Source organism: Oryx dammah, unplaced genomic scaffold, assembly GCF_014754425.2.
Source record: "Oryx dammah isolate SB20612 unplaced genomic scaffold, SCBI_Odam_1.1 HiC_scaffold_16, whole genome shotgun sequence".
NCBI lineage: Eukaryota > Metazoa > Chordata > Mammalia > Artiodactyla > Bovidae > Oryx > Oryx dammah.
In genome coordinates this window covers 20,306,718-20,322,853 of record NW_024070200.1, presented here as the reverse complement: position 1 = coordinate 20,322,853, position 16,136 = coordinate 20,306,718, and the positions used below count along the sequence as shown (strand labels likewise).

Genomic DNA, 16,136 nt, shown 5'->3' with positions numbered 1-16,136 from the left:
TAATGTAATTTTTGTTAAAAATTTGTTTCAGGTTAGAAGCCGGATTTATGTGGGTAAGCTCTTTTTTCTATTTTAAATCACATCATTGTTGTTTGTAATTAAATAAACTTAAAAACATGATAACATTAACTCTTTTTTAGGGAGAGAGAAAAAGCTTGCTGTAGAACTTTCTACGCTGATTGAAGAAAAATGTAAACTGCTTGAAAAATTTAGCATTGTTCAAAAGGAGGTAAGACATTTTTGAAAATGTTGACATTCACGTTAGGATCCTCTAGGATCCTTACTTTACAGTGCAGATATTTCTGTGTAAGTTTAAGATTATTAATGCTTTGTTTGCAAAGTATGAGAGTTCAGTTGCTTTCATATAACCAGTCTAAATTGTAACCATTGTGGTTGATGCATAGTGATGTCTCATTGTGATTTCAGTTTTTGTTTCCCTGACCGATGAGGTTGAGCACCCTTTGATGTTTTATTAACCATTTGGATATATCCTTTTTGTTTCATCTTGCCTAGTTCATTTTTTTTCACATTTTAAAAATTATTTTTTATCTTTTGAAAATCTTTGGTTATCTTTTTCCTTTTGATATATATATATTTTCCTATATTTTGGATACAAGTCCTTTGTCAGATACATGTATTAGAAATATCTTCTACTCTATGGTTTGCCTTTATATTTCAAGTGGTGTCTTGGTAAGCAGAAGTTCTTATTTGTAACAGTCTATAATTTGTCAATCTTTTCTTTATGATGACTGCTGTTTGTTTCCTACTTAAAGTTTTTTTTTTTTGGCCTACTCAAGAATATGAAGATATTCATCTGTGTTATCTTTCAGAAACTATTTTTAACTTTTCTTACTTAGTCTTTTTATTAGTTTGATAAGACTGTTATAACACAATACCACAGACTGGATGACTTACACAGAAATTAAGTTTTGTACGGTTCTGGAGGTTCAAAGTCCAGGATCAAGGTCATGACTGGTTTGGTTTGTGCTGAGGCCTGTCATCTTGACATAACCGCCAGCCTCTTAGTCTCTTCTCACATTGTCTTTTCTCTGTGCAGGTGTGCGTTTCTGATGTCTCTTTGTGTCCAAATTTCCTCCTCTTGTAAGGGTACCAGTCAGACTGGATGCGAGCCTATCTTAATACAACGGGCTTATTTTAACTTAATGCCCTTTGAAAGGCTTGTCTTCAAATACAGTCACATTTTGAGGTATTGGGCCTTCAACAAACACATATTGAGGCGAAACTCAGTTCAGCCCCAAATTAATCAGTCTCTAACCCATCTAGAATTGCGTCTGTGATGTATGATTTGGTGGTTAGTATTTCATATTTTTCATATGGCTGCTGAATATACCAGTACCATTGATTAAAAGGCCGTCTTTCCCCTTTGTTCTATAGTGTTGTTGTCTTAAATCTTGCGACTGTGTGTATCTGAGTCTGTTTTTATAGTATTTTCTGTTCTGTTGGTCTATTTTATATATATACACACACATATATGTATATTGGAGAAGGCAATGGCACTCCACTCCAGTCCTCTTGCCTGGAAAATCCCATGGATGGAGGAGCCTGGTGGGCTGCAGTCCATGGGGTCGCTAGGAGTCGGACAACAACTGAACGACTTCACTTTCACTTTTCACTTTCATGCATTGGAGAAGGAAATGGCAACCCACTCCTGTATTCTTGCCTGGAGAATCCCAGGGACGGGGGAGCCTGGTGGGCTGCTGTCTCTGGGGTTGCACAGAGTCGGACACGACTGAAGCAACTTAGCAGCAGCAGCAGCATATATGTATATATCTTTGCACCAATACCATGCTTTTTAAAAGCTACCTAGCTCGTCTTGGTATCTGACAGTGTAAATTGCCAGACTTGTTTTTCGAGATTGTGTCTTTTCATATAAATTTTCGATCACTTCATCAGTTTACACATGCACATAGCCTCCTAGGAATTTGGGATTACATTGACTATATAGATTAATTTGAAAAGAATTTACATTTTTACAGTGTTGAGTATTTATCGATGGACAATGGTATATCCCTCTAATTATGTCTTTTTAAAATTCTCAGTGTTGTTTATATATTTATGTGTTGAGGTCTTGCACATCTTTTTTTAGATTTATTCCCTGGTATCTGAGGGTTTTGAAACTATTATAGTAGTTTTTTAAACAGCTCTGTTGGGATATAATTCACATACTATACTGTTCACCCATTTAAATTGTACAAATGAATATTTATATAATTAGTATATTTTAGTATACTTTAGTATATTTAGTATACTTTTAGTTTATTTACTAAACAAAACAAAACACAAAAACAAAATGTTTTTGAACATACTTTGTACACCCTAAAGGAACCCTGCACCTCTTAGCTGTCACCCTTCACCCAATCTCCCCTATTCCCAAGCCCTAGACAACTTACCCACTTTCTATTTCTATAAACTTGCCCACTCTGGATTCCGTTTCACGTAAATGGAATAATATATATAACATGTGCTTCGTTGTGAATAGCTTTTTAAACCTAACATAATGTTTTCAAGACTCATCCATGTTGTAGCAAATATCAATACTATATATATCTTTTTTTGCCAAATAATATTCCTTACCACAATTGACATATCCATTTTTCAGTTGATGGTCGTTTGGGTTATTGTACTTTTTGGCTGTTATAAATGATGCTGTGTGGACATTCTTGTACAAATTTTTGTGTGAATATGCATTTTAAGTTATTTTGGGTATATACCTTGGAGTAGAATTGTTGGATCTATATTTCACTTTTTGAAGAACTGCCATATTGTGTTTCACAGTGGCCGTGCTAGTTTATATTTCCACCAGCAGGTTGTGAGTGTTCCATTTTCTCCACATCTTTCCCAACACTTGTTATTATGTCTTTTTGATTATAGCCATCCTAACAGATGTGAAGTGTTGTCTCAATGAGGTGTTTGTTTTTTTAAATTTTATTGAAGTATGGTTGACTTATAGTGTTGTTCAGTGAGGTTTTAATGTACATTTCCCTCATAGCTAGTGATTTGAACATCATACAGATAGGTTTTTTTTTTTAATTAGTCTAAAAAATCTTTTTATTTAGACTATTTAGTTCATTTGCATTTAGTATAATTTCTAATTTATTAGGGGTCAAATCTACCATCTTAACTATTTTTCTATTTGACCCATCTGTCCCACAAGCCTTTTTCTCTTCTATTTTTTTATTTTTGGGTTGAAACAGTTTTTAACTAATTCAATATTTTCTACATCAGTGGGTTTGTTAGTTATGGATTTTATTTTTTTAATGGTTATGTTTGAGATTGTAGTGTATATTTTTAAATTATTGAGTTCTAATATAAATTTATGCTGTCATAATGCTGCTTAATGAATAGTGCAAAGATCTTAGAATGCTTTAATTTCACTTGCCCCCTTTTATCTATTATATTTTGCCTTTATGTTTATATAAACCCCCAAATAACTTTATTATTCTTTGAGACAGTCAAGATTCATTTGGATTTATCCACACATTTATTCTTTCCATTACTTTTCATTCTTCCCTTCCTTTCCAGCTTCCCTCTGAGGTGATTTTTTTTCCTCTTAAAGAATAGAAGGACCTCCTGTTCTTTTTTTCTGTAATATACTGTCGATAACTCTTAGTTTTTGTCTGACCATGTCTTTATTTCTCTGTTTTGTATAATGTTCTTTATAGAAGTCTGAGTTGGCAGTTATTTTCTTTAAGCACTTTGGGGACACCTCATTTTACTTTTTTTTCTTGGCATGTTGTTTGTGGGTCAAAGTCAGCTATAAGTTTTATTGAAATTTGGTGTTATGTCTTTTTTTGAATTATTTTTCTCTTTCAATTTCAAAACTTGAAGTATGGTTTTCAGTAGTTAAATGGACATTCTTAAATATGCAGTTCTTTTTATTTTCACAGGTGTATTCACCCAGGAATCTACCTCCCTCATTAATACATAAAACATTTCTATCACCTTTGTATTTCCCTTGTCCTCATTTTCATTCAGTCCCATACCCCTGCCAGCAACCACTGTTTATATTTCTATCTCCATAAATTAGTTTTTGTCTGTTTTAGAGTTTCTGTAAATGAAATCATACTTTTTTGTGTCTGGTTTTTTTTCCGGTAGCATTTTATTTTTGAGATTCACTATGTTGCATATAGTAGTTTTTTTTTTTTTTAACTTGAAAGTAAATTTGCATTATAGCAACATTACCACATTTTCTTTTATCCGTTTACCTCTGAATGTGGTTATTTCCATCTTTTGGCTATTATGAAAAATGTTGCTATGATCATTTTACCTTTTTTTGTGTGTGGGTATATGTTTTTATTTCTCTTTTGTAAGTATCTTAGAATTGGTGGATCATATGGCAGGAAGTGTATAACTTTATAAGAAACTGTGCCTTTTTATGATTTTCTCTTTGATTTTCAACAGTGTTACTGGCTATATGGATATGGTGTCTTCTGTTATTCATCCCTGGGCTTCATGGTGTTCCAGAATCTGTGGCTTAATGTCTTATTTGTTTTGGAATTCTCTTGATCATAACTTTTTCAAATACTGTTTTTGCCCTTTTTTCTTCTCTTGCTGGGATTCCAGATACTTGTATTTTAGCTTTTTACTATATCCCACATATCTCTTATGTTCTTTTCTGGATCTTATCTTTTTGTTCACACTTCAGTCTGGATATTTTCTTCTGATCTAGCTTCCATCTTACTGATTGTCTTCACCTATGCCTGCTGCTGCTGCTGCTAAGTTGCTTCAGTCATGTCAGACTCTGTGTGACCCCATAGACGGCAGCCCACCAGGCTCCCCCGTCCCTGGGATTCTCCAGGCAAGAACACTGGAGTGGGTTGCCTTTTCCTTCTCCAATGCATGAAAGTGAAAAGTGAAAGTGAAGTTGCTCAGTCGTGTCTGATTCTTAGTGACCCCATGGACTGCAGCCCACCAGGCTCCTCCGTCCATGGGATTTTCCAGGCAAGAGTACTGGAGTGGGGTGCCATTGCCTTCTCCGTCACCTATGCCCAATCACCTTTTAAACCTTCTTAATTTCATCTGTTGCCTTTTTTGGTTCTAAAGGTTGTGTGGCTCTTTTTGTAGTTCTTTTTCTTTGGCTCAATGATTGTCTTTTAGTTCCTCTTATATATTAAGCTTACTTATTTTGTTGTCTGAAGGAGAACTCTATTACTTGAACCCTCTAAGATTGTCTTTTTCTCTTGTTCATTTTTTCTCTTCATTCTCACTCAGATCTTGTTTTCTTGAATGCCGGATTTTTCCATGTTGAGTATCAATAACATTATAATATAAATTATTGTGGTAAATTTGAAGCTGTGGATGATGCTGTCTTTCTGCAGTGAGGTTTTAGTGTTGCTTTTCATGGAATTGGTGGGTCAGGGGGCAGGTATAGTTTGTAATAAAATTTATAGTACTTTTACTTATACTGTTGCTTTCTTTCAGTATGAAAGCTTAGAGTCATCTTTAAAGGATGCCAGCTATGAGAAGGAGTCAACAGAAGCACAATGTTTGGAGGTAAGAACAAATAGATACTTATAAAAGTTAAAGGAAAGGTTCTTTCTAAATGACATAAACTTTAAAAGTCATGTATCTTCTCAAAACTCACGTTTCTTGGATATTAAAACTTAAAGAAATTTAAGTTAAATATAAGAAATAAAATGTTATAAGTAGCATAAGGTATTTTAAAATTTTGAGCCTTTGTTGATTTATTTTGAGTGAAGCATATTCAGTTGACTGTCATCTGGAGTTATATAGAGGCTCTTAATTCTTCATTTCTGGGAAATGTATTAAGATAATCATTCTTTTTTTTGGCTCAGTTTGCTCCAGGAAGGAAAAATAGAATTCACTTTCATAACTTTAGGAATAGTTTGAAATAATAATTATATAAGTTGAGGCAGTTCTTGCCTTTACCTCATCAAAGAGTTAGGAGCTGACTAAAATGTTACACACAGTGATGTGCTGGTATCTAAAAAGTAGGAGCCTTTATCTGTAATACCTGCTGAGTTCTGTTGTGTAAATACTCCTACCAGGACCAATTTCAAGGTAGCAACATTGTGCCACTGAGTGTGCAGTTTGGAAGAAATACAGAGTTGGGTCTCCTGAGCCAGGTTTGATTTGGCTAATAATAAGGAAGCAAAGTGTGATAATCTGTCATTTAGCGAAGTTATGACGGATAAGGGTTTGTAATAGGAGTGTCATGCTACTATTTAGAGATGGAAGTGTTGTAAAAAGCATAGTAATATTAAAATAGAAAATGATGGACTTTGTACCTTCGGTATATGTGTTCAGTTTAGCTTGGTGTTCTCCATCACTGATATCTATAATCATCAAAGCATATGGATCAGAATTTCCTAGTAGAGTCCAAAGGAAGTCATAAATTGAATTCCAAATAAAATTGAATTCTTAACCTTTTGTTTTCTTTATGTTACCGATTAATATTCTCAAGAACTTGTTGAAATTATTATATTTTATTTATTTATTTTATTTGTAATTTATTAGATTGAATAAAATAGAATTTCACAAGGAATTTAATATGCTGACAAAAGAACAAAAACTGAAGAGCAAATATGTTTACTTAAGCTTTGCAACCTTGTGAATAAAATAAAGCACACCAATTTATTCTTAGGCATTGAATTTTTACTTTAAAATGAATATTTTGGAAGTTTTTCTCTAATTTTAGTAGTTTTTTGAAACACAGTGTTTATTTTCAAGATTGGCAAACATAGTTGAATATAAACTATCATGTGGTACAGTTACAAAAATTGCTGTTTGAATCTATAGATAAAATCCAAATATCAGGGTAATTTGGATTCAAGTAAGAGAACTCATACAATCAGGTAGTCAAATTTGGGGAAATATATGCATATATATATTTTTACTATATATATGAATATATGTAAATATGCTTTTTAACCAGTATGATATAATATGTATTTATTAAACTTTTATTTTGGCCTGCATTAAGTTCTTTGATTCTTTTGGTTTATTTTTCTTTTAACAAGTTTGTTGAAGGATCACAAATATCAGAGGTATGTTTATTTCAGTATTTAAATTCCAAATGGATAATCCAATAACTAATCATTTAAAATTAAAAAGGCCACAGAAAATATGTCTTAATTCAGTGTAGAATATTATCTTGATTGTCTTTTGAGTTTATTTTTGATTTTATGTATTGAATTATATGAAATTGGACTTTTTCTCATTGCTTCTTTTATAATGTTTTAGAGCAGAAGCTGGCAAACTAGGCTCTGAGCTCTCTACCTGTTGTTGTAAATAAAATCTTATTGAAACATAGCCATGTTCATTCATTTATGTGTTGTCTCTGCTTTCTCACTACATATATATATGACTTTAGCTGGAACAGAAACTGCATGGCTTTCAAACCTAAAATATTTACTATCTCTTTATAGAAAAAGTTTGCTAACACCTGCTAGTATTGCTGTTATTTCAGTGTTATGAACAAATATATAAACTAGACTTATTTAACTTATAGTGTGTGTATTTGATTACATTCATCTGATTTATCTTCAGCAAATATTCCTATGACTGTCTTATAAAGTTTTCTTCCTCTTTCAGGCATTCTGTGAAAAGCTGACTGGGTCCAAATCTGAACTTGAGGATGAAATACTCATTCTAGAAAAAGAGTTAAAGGAAGAGAAATCTAAACATTTGAAGCAAGATGAGTTGGTAGGACTTTTGTGTTTGAGGAGAATGTAGGAAAAAGAAAGTTATTGAGTTAAATTATACGATATCGGTTAAAGTATTACATGCACTGTAAAAAGAAAAAAGTCCAAAGAATACAGAAGGCTATAAAGTGGAGAATAAAATTTTCTGGATTCTCTAGCTCTTTTCATTTGTTAGAGTTAACATTATTATGTTATATTTCTTGCATATTCTTATAGAAATTTTCTATTTGCACTATGGAATAGCTCACATAAATCATTTAAGTTGAATAATCACATACATAGTGGTTTTGGTTTTTTATTACTCTGAAAGTATTTTAGGAACTTAAAGTTCCCTGTATTTGTCTTTATTTTAAAATCTATCTTAAGGATGATCTTAATGTGTGTGAGATTATTTAGTAAGATATAATGCTAGTAGCCTTCTTATATATAACTTAAATGTTAAGAAATATTAAAGATGAGTTGAAATACTGTTGTTATATAACTTTCATATAAAATCCCTTTAAGCATATAGCTTTGAAGTTTTCTTAATCTGAATTCTCACTTTTGGAGCAAAAGTGTTAGGTTAATAATATACTTAATAGAAATGGCATCTTGAAAACTGGAGGAGTTCAGTAAATACTTGTTGATTGATACTGTCTTTTTAGATGTCAGACATTTCAAAAAGGATCCAGTCCCTAGAAGATGAATCCAAGTCCCTCAAATCACAAGTAGCTGAAGTAAGTTGAGTTATTTTAATAGGGCTATTGCTTTAAAAATCATTTACATTTTGCTATTACTTTTATGATTAAAGAATTAAATATTAGAATTTAGATAGTTTTTTAAAAATGTGTTTTATTTTATTATTTTTTAATTTAAATTTATTTATTTTAATTGGAGGCTAATTACTTTACAATATTGTATTGGTTTTGCCATACATCAACATGAATCTGCCACAGGTATAAAGTTTTAAATAAAATTTAGTTTATTTTTAAACTACTTTAAAGAGTAGTTTTAAAAAATTTTTATTTATTTTTGGCTGCGCTGTCTTTGCTGCTGTGCGGGCTTTTTCTCTAGATGTGGACAGTGGGGGCTAATTCTCTAGTAGCTATGCAAGGGCCTCTCGGTGCAGTGGCTTCTCTTGCTGGAGAGCACAGGTTCTGGGTGTATGAGGCTCAGAAGTTGCCGTACGTGGACTCAGTAGTTGTGGCTCTTGGGCTCTAGAGTATAGGCTCAATAGTTGTAGCAAACGGGCTTAGTTGCTCCTTGACATGTGGAATTGAACCTGTGTCTCTTGCATTGACAGGCAGATTCTTTACCACTGAGCCACCAGGGAAGCGCTAGATACAGCTGTAAAATACAGAGTATCTGAGGAAAGTTCATGTTTTTCATTGAATAATATTTATTGAGCCATAGCTATATATACTGTTCACTGTTGAAGGTGATTAGCACTTAATATTAGTAAACAAAATGAACAGAAAGACTCTTGTGGATTTTGAGTTCTAGTAAGAGAGACAATAGAAAGTTAATTAAAGTTGCCAGGTAGTACATAGAAGGTTATGAGAGGTTAAATCATTTGTCCAAAGTCATGTGGCAAGTTAGTGGCAGAGCAACTAGACCTCGAGTGACTAGACCTTGAGTTTAAGCCAGCCTTTTTTCTGCTATAGTATGCTGCCTCTCCTATTAATATTGGCCCGTTTTTAACTTTAAAATTCCATGTTTCAAGGAGTGTGTATAAAAAAGGGCTGTTAAACTAATTCTTGTAATCTCATTATGTTGTATTTTACTTAGGCCAAAACAACCTTCAAAATATTTCAGATGAATGAAGAACGACTTAAGATAGCTATAAAAGATGCCTTGAGTGAAAATTCTCAGCTTCAAGAAAGCCAGAAACAGGTTTGTACTGTAAAGGGGCTCCTCAACTTGTGAGTATATAATTATAAACGTTCTGGGCATACTCCTGACTGACTCATGCTAGGGGCAAAAGTGGGCTATTTCCAGAAACCACAAGAGCAGGGCAATCGCCTTTGTATCCTATGGTGTCTCTTTTGTATAGGATACAAAGGTCTATATTCCTGGAACCCTCTTCCCCCAGGAGTGAAAGTAAGCCTGGACACTCACCATTTGGATAATAATAGCAAATAGCATTTAGCACAAAGCTTCAAAGCCAGATTGTAGGAGAGTGGAGAATGCTATGAGAGTTATTGCAGCTAGGGGCCTAAAGGCAGAAGCGGTTGTGGTGGCAGATATAGTAAGGATGTAACTTCCTCACATATGTAGACACTGCCACATACCCAAACATATTTCCTCTCTACCTATTCTCCCAATACAGTTAGAATTTTCAGTGGGAAATTTTTAAAATGATAACATTATTTATAATTTTCTAAACGTCGTTCACAGCTGAGTCACAGGATGTGCTCTGATTATGTGTTATGTTTCACTCAACTTTCTATTTGCCATCGAGTTAATAATTGTCTTGTTTCTTTTATACCTATCTGTAATTTATCTGTATTTCAATCATAAATGTCTCTTTTAGAGATTATGTAAATATTTTGTTTGTGTGTGCAAAGGCTTTGGTTAATCTAATTTCATTTTCCCCTTGAAGCAATACTTTCTGGGTCTGCCATCCTCCTAGTTCAGTAGGAACTTGGTCTCTAGGTCTGCTACATTTCTGCTGTTCTGAGATTGCACTCTACCCCTGTCCTTTGACTTACCTTTCTTCTGTGTTGGATCTTCTATTTCCTATGTCATGTCGTGCTTTATATGGTAAATTCCCTTGATTATCTTCCTGAGAAAAAGCATAGGAGGAAACTTTTTAAGAAGTTTCATGACTTAGAATGTCTTCTCTCATACCATTAACATTTTGGTTGGATATGTTCTGGGTTGCAATTTTTTTTTCCTTGAAATTTTGACATTATTGCTCTATTGTCTTCATTTTCTAGACTTACTTGTGAGAAGTCAAGTGCTGTTTGGATTACTGAACCTTTTTTGTTACCTACTCTTTTCCCCTGTGGAAAATTTTAGTATCTTTCATTATTTCCAGTTCTCTGAAATTTCACAATGATATGGCTTAGTGTGGGTCTTTTTCTATATATTTGTTGATTACACTCTGTCTGGAAACTCTTCCTCTTGATTCAGTTCTGGGAAATTTACTTGAATTATTTTATTCAATTTGGGGTGTATTTTGTATGATGTATGAAATTATTTGAAAATGTCTGTTTTGGTTTCTTTATGACTATGAAACTTTTTTCACTTGTTCTCTGATATTTTCTACTTGTGAGAGTTCTTTGTTGTTTTGCTTATGCTTTTTACTGATTTCATGGATGCAATGTCTTACTTTGCTGAGGATGTCATGTTTTTTTTCCCCACTCTTTTTTGATGTTTATTTTTCCTGAGTTGCCTTGTTTCCTTCAAGTTCCTTTGTGTTCTGCTTTAGTCTATGTCTTTTGTCTAAGAGTTTCTTTTTTCAGATGTTTGGTGATTCATGGGTATCTGTTTATTTAATAGTAGGGCTCTCCAAATCTAGTTGGAAGCCCTGTGTGAGCTTCTTGTGGGCCTTTCTACACAGTAATCTGGCTAGGGTATTTCATTGGAGGGTCCCCAGTTGTTGGTATTCAAATACCATTTTCCACAGGGATGAATCCTCCACAGTTCCTGTTTGGGGAGGTATAGGGTTGTTTGTGAACACTGAGGTAAGCAGCTTAGTGAGGTAAGGAGGGCTGGTATCTCACTATTCAGAAAGTCAGTTTTCACTTAATGCTATTATGTTTACAGCTTATTACTCACACCTTTACCTGGATCCGGTGTCCCAGAGTTTCAGATTCTAGCTCTCCAGAGAATAACCTTCCAGGCTTTTGCCAGATGTGTGTATGTGTGTGTAAGTGTGTATGCACATGCATGTGTTTGTGCATGGAAAAGACAGAGGGAGAGAGGGATGGACTGAGAAGTAGAGTGTTTGTATATGTATGTGTGCGGAGAACATGGGGTTTTCTCTAACTAGTTTTCATACAGACTTTTGAGTAGTCCTTCTGTTTTCATTCCACTTACAAGCTAGTACTTGTACCTCCAAATCATGAGCCTTCCTGGTTTGTATCAAGTCAACACTAGTTTTAGACTCTACCATCTTCTGCCTTAGATTTCAATTGTCTGGTCTTTTACCATGCTTCCATCACTTTCCACTTCTGGAACTATCCTTTTCTTCATCACATTTTGTCTTTTTCCTTGTGGGTTTATGCTTTTTCCCCCCCTTAAACCTTTTTACTGTCATCTTAGTAGATTTCAGGTGAAAGTGGCTGGTATCAATACATCCTGTGTTACTTTTGCTGTGTTATCAATATAGTCAAAAGTGACCTTCTGTACATTGAAAATATTTCATCTAGATTGTCTTACTCGCTGCTTTAATCTAACTCCTTTTGGTCATCAGAGTTTTTGAAATAAACTATTCTGTATGCACTGACTCCATGTTCTAACACATTCCTTCTTTAACCTTGTAAGACTGCTTGCTATATATGCAGTCTCCTTAGTAACTCACTAAAGATCAGCCAGTCACCAAATCCAAGTTTTAGTCTTCAATTCTTATTTATTTTTCAGTTCAGTTCAGTTCAGTTGCTCAGTCGTGTCTGACTCTTGCGACCCCATGAATCGCAGCACGCCAGGCCTCCCTGTCCATCACCATCTCCTGAAGTTCACTCAGACTCATGTCCATCGAGTCCGTGATGCCATCCAGCCATCTCATCCTCTGTCGTCCCTTTCTCCTCCTGCCCCTAATCCCTCCCAGCATCAGAGTCTTTTCCAGTGAGTCAACTCTTCTCATGAGGTGGCCAAAGTACTGGAGTTTCAGCTTTAGCATCATTCCTTCCAAAGAAATCCCAGGGTTGATCTCCTTCAGAATGAACTGGTTGGATCTCCTTGCAGTCCAAGGGACTCTCAAGAGTCTTCTCCAACACCACAGTTCAAAAGCATCAATTCTTCAGCGCTCAGCCTTCTTCACAGTCCAACTCTCACATCCATACATGACCACAGGAAAAACCATAGCCTTGACTAGACGGACCTTAGTCGGCAAAGTAATGTCTCTGCTTTTGAATATACTATCTAGGTTGCTCATAACTTTTCTTCCAAGGAGTAAGCGTCTTTTAATTTCATGGCTGCAATCACCATCTGCAGTGATTCTGGAGCCCCCCAAAATAAAGTCTGACACTGTTTCCCCATCTATTTCCCATCAAGTGATGGGACCGGATGCCATGATCTTCGTTTTCTGAATGTTGAGCTTTAAGCCAACTTCTTCACTCTCCTCTTTCACTGTCATCAAGAGGCTTTTTAGCTCCTCTTCACTTTCTGCCATAAGGGTGGTGTCATCTGCATATCTGAGTTTATTGATATTTCTCCCGGCAATCTTGATTCCAGTTTGTGTTTCTTCCAGTCCAGCGTTTCTCATGATGTACTCTGCATAGAAGTTAAATAAGCAGGGCGACAATATACAGCCTTGACGTACTCCTTTTCCTATTTGGAACCAGTCTGTTGTTCCATGTCCAGTTCTAACTGTTGCTTCCTGACCTGTATACAGATTTCTCAGGAGGCAGGTTAGGTGGTCTGGTATTCCCATCTCTTTCAGAATTTTCCACAGTTTATGGTGATCCACACAGTCAAAGGCTTTGGCATAGTCAATGAAGCAGAAATAGATGTTTTTCTGGAACTCTCTTGCTTTTTCCATGATCCAGCAGATGTTGGCAATTTGATCTCTGGTTCCTCTGCCTTTTCTAAAACCAGCTTGAACATCAGGGAGTTTATGGTTCACGTATTGCTGAAGTCTGGCTTGGAGAATTTTGAGCATTACTTTACTAGCATGTGAGATGAGTGCAATTGTGTGGTAGTTTGAGCATTCTTTGGCATTGCCTTTCTTTGGAATTGGAATGAAAACTGACCTTTTCTAGTCCTGTGGCCACTGCTGAGTTTTCCAAATTTGCTGGCATATTGAGTGCAGCACTTTCACAGCATCATCTTTCAGGATTTGAAATAGCTCAACTGGATTCCATCACCTCCACTAGCTTTGTTTGTAGTGATGCTTTCTAAGGCCCCTTGACTCCACATTCCAAGATGTCTGGCTCTAGATTAGTGATCACATCATCATGATTATCTAGGTCGTGAAGATCTTTTTTGTATAGTTCTTCCATGTATTCTTGCCACCTCTTCTTAATATCTTCTGCTTCTGTTAGGTCCAGACCATTTCTGTCCTTTATTGAGCCCATCTTTGCATGAAACGTTCCCTTGGTATCTCTAATTTTCTTGAAGAGATCGCTAGTCTTTCCCATTCTGTTCTTTTCCTCTATTTCTTTGCATTGATCACTGAAGAAGGCTTTCTTATCTCTTCTTGCTATTCTTTGGGACTCTGCATTCAGATGCTTATATCTTTCCTTTTCTCCTTTGCTTTTGCCTGTCTCCTTTTCACAGCTATTTTAAGCCCTCCCCAGACAGCCATTTTGGTTTTTTGCATTTCTTTTCCATGGGGATGGTCTTGATCCCTGTCTGCTGTACAATGTCACGAACCCCATTCCATAGTTCATCAGGCACTCTATCTATCAGATCTAGGCCCTTAAATCTATTTCTCACTTGTACTGTATAATCATAAGGGATTTGATTTAGGTCATACCTGAATTGTCAAGCAGTTTTCCCTACTTTCTTCAATTTGAGTCTGAATTTGGTAATAAGGAGTTCATGATCTGAGCCACAGTCAGCTACTGGTCCTGTTTTTGTTGACTGTATAGAGCTTCTCCTTCTTTGGCTGCAAAGAATATAATCAATCTGATTTCGGTGTTGACCATCTGGTGATGTCCATGTGTAGAGTCTTCTCTTGTGTTGTTGGAAGACAGTGTTTGCTATGACCAGTGCATTTTCTTGGCAAAACTCTATTAGTCTTTGCCCTGCTTCATTCCACATTCCAAGGCCAAATTTGCTTGTTACTCCAGGTGTTTCTTGACTTCCTACTTTTGCATTCCAGTCCCCTATAATGAAAAGGACATCATTTGGGGGTGTTAGTTCTAAAAGTTCTTGTAGGTGTCTATAGCACCGTTCAACTTCAGCTTCTTCAGCATTACTGATTGGGGCATAGACTTGGATAACTGTGATATTGAATGGTTTGACCAGGAAATGAACAGAGATCATTCTGTCATTTTTGAGATTGCATCCAAGTACTGCATTTCGGACTCTTTTGTTGACCATGATGGCTACTCCATTTCTTTTGAGAGATTCCTGCCTGCAGTAGTAGATATAATGGTCATCTGAGTTAAATTCACCCATTCCTGTCCATTTTAGTTCGCTGATTCCTAGAATATTGACGTTCACCCTTGCCATCTCTTGTTTGACCACTTCCAATTTGCCTTGATTCATGGACCTGACATTCCAGGTTCCTATGCAATATTGCTCTTTACAAGCACCGGATCTTGCTTCTATCACCAGTCACATGCACAACTGGGTATTGTTTTTGTTTTGGCTCCATCCCTTCATTCTTTCTGGAGTTACTTCTCCACTGATCTCCAGTAGCATATTGGGCACCTAATGACCTGGGCAGTTCCTCTTTTGGTATCCTATCATTTTGCCTTTTCCTACTGTTCATGGGATTCCAAGGCAAGAATACTGAAATTGTCTTATTTTACTAACATATGTGGAGAAGGACTAGTTTTTTGTGTGCCAGGGAATATGCTGATGAAGCCTTGATTTTGCTGGAAAACCCAGTAATTACTATTTAATGGAATAGAGTTTTAAAGATTAAGTAAAATTGGCCTTTTTTCCATATATATGTATATATTGGCTGATTCTTTTGTAAATCACTTGCTGATTCTATTTTGGGGGGAGGGGACCTATTTTTCTTATTGACTTCTAAAAGCTTTTTGCATATTACAGTTATTAACCCTGTGTTATATATAAATATTTCTTGCTAGTTACTTGCTTGTTTTTAAATTTTAAATTTTATTTCTGTTATTTTTTGATTTGCAAAACTTTAAAATAAGCATTATGTAGTTAAGTTTATCTTTTATGACAGTCTTTACCTTTTATTCATGTTGAGAAAGTTCTCCTCTGTAAAAAAGTCTATACAGTAAAAGGTTGTTTATGCAGAATTTGATCTATTTTAGATTAGGGTATTTCTGAAGGTTAGTTAGCCACAAAATGGCACATGATTAAAAAATAAATTTTAATATAAATGAGGTATGGCATGTTATATGGGATATAAAGAATGGCAAGAAATAGCCAAATCTAACAAATGTGTCTCTGAAAGCTTTTAATTTGATATACATTTATCATATAAGTAGTTGAAGAATGTTAAAGTCTGTTATTTTACTTTAAAACCCACGTTTTAAAAGTTCTTTGAAAAAAAGGAGCCCTTCCTTCCTTTCCTTCTTTCTTCATTATACTCCTTCCCCACCACCTCATTTTTTCCTTACCCTTCTTAGCAACACACTGTGTTGTATAATATTTATTAGT

At 35.1% G+C, this 16,136-nt stretch overlaps 1 protein-coding gene across 17 annotated transcripts in view; it reads left to right on the top strand.

Moving 5' to 3' along the window:
* The window catches only part of MIA2 (MIA SH3 domain ER export factor 2), a 95,173-nt gene that overhangs the window by 41,370 nt on the left and 37,667 nt on the right, over positions 1-16,136 (top strand). For 11 of the 17 annotated variants that reach the window (XM_040256708.1, XM_040256706.1, XM_040256717.1 and 8 more), the window contains 7 exons: positions 32-53; positions 141-229; positions 5,443-5,514; positions 7,002-7,028; positions 7,576-7,686; positions 8,330-8,401; positions 9,453-9,557. In XM_040256708.1, the coding sequence (XP_040112642.1) occupies positions 32-53; positions 141-229; positions 5,443-5,514; positions 7,002-7,028; positions 7,576-7,686; positions 8,330-8,401; positions 9,453-9,557 (498 nt within the window). The remainder of the gene's footprint in view (positions 1-31; positions 54-140; positions 230-5,442; positions 5,515-7,001; positions 7,029-7,575; positions 7,687-8,329; positions 8,402-9,452; positions 9,558-16,136) is intronic. The other 6 variants (XM_040256709.1, XM_040256707.1, XM_040256721.1 and 3 more) reach the window with 1 other exon arrangement.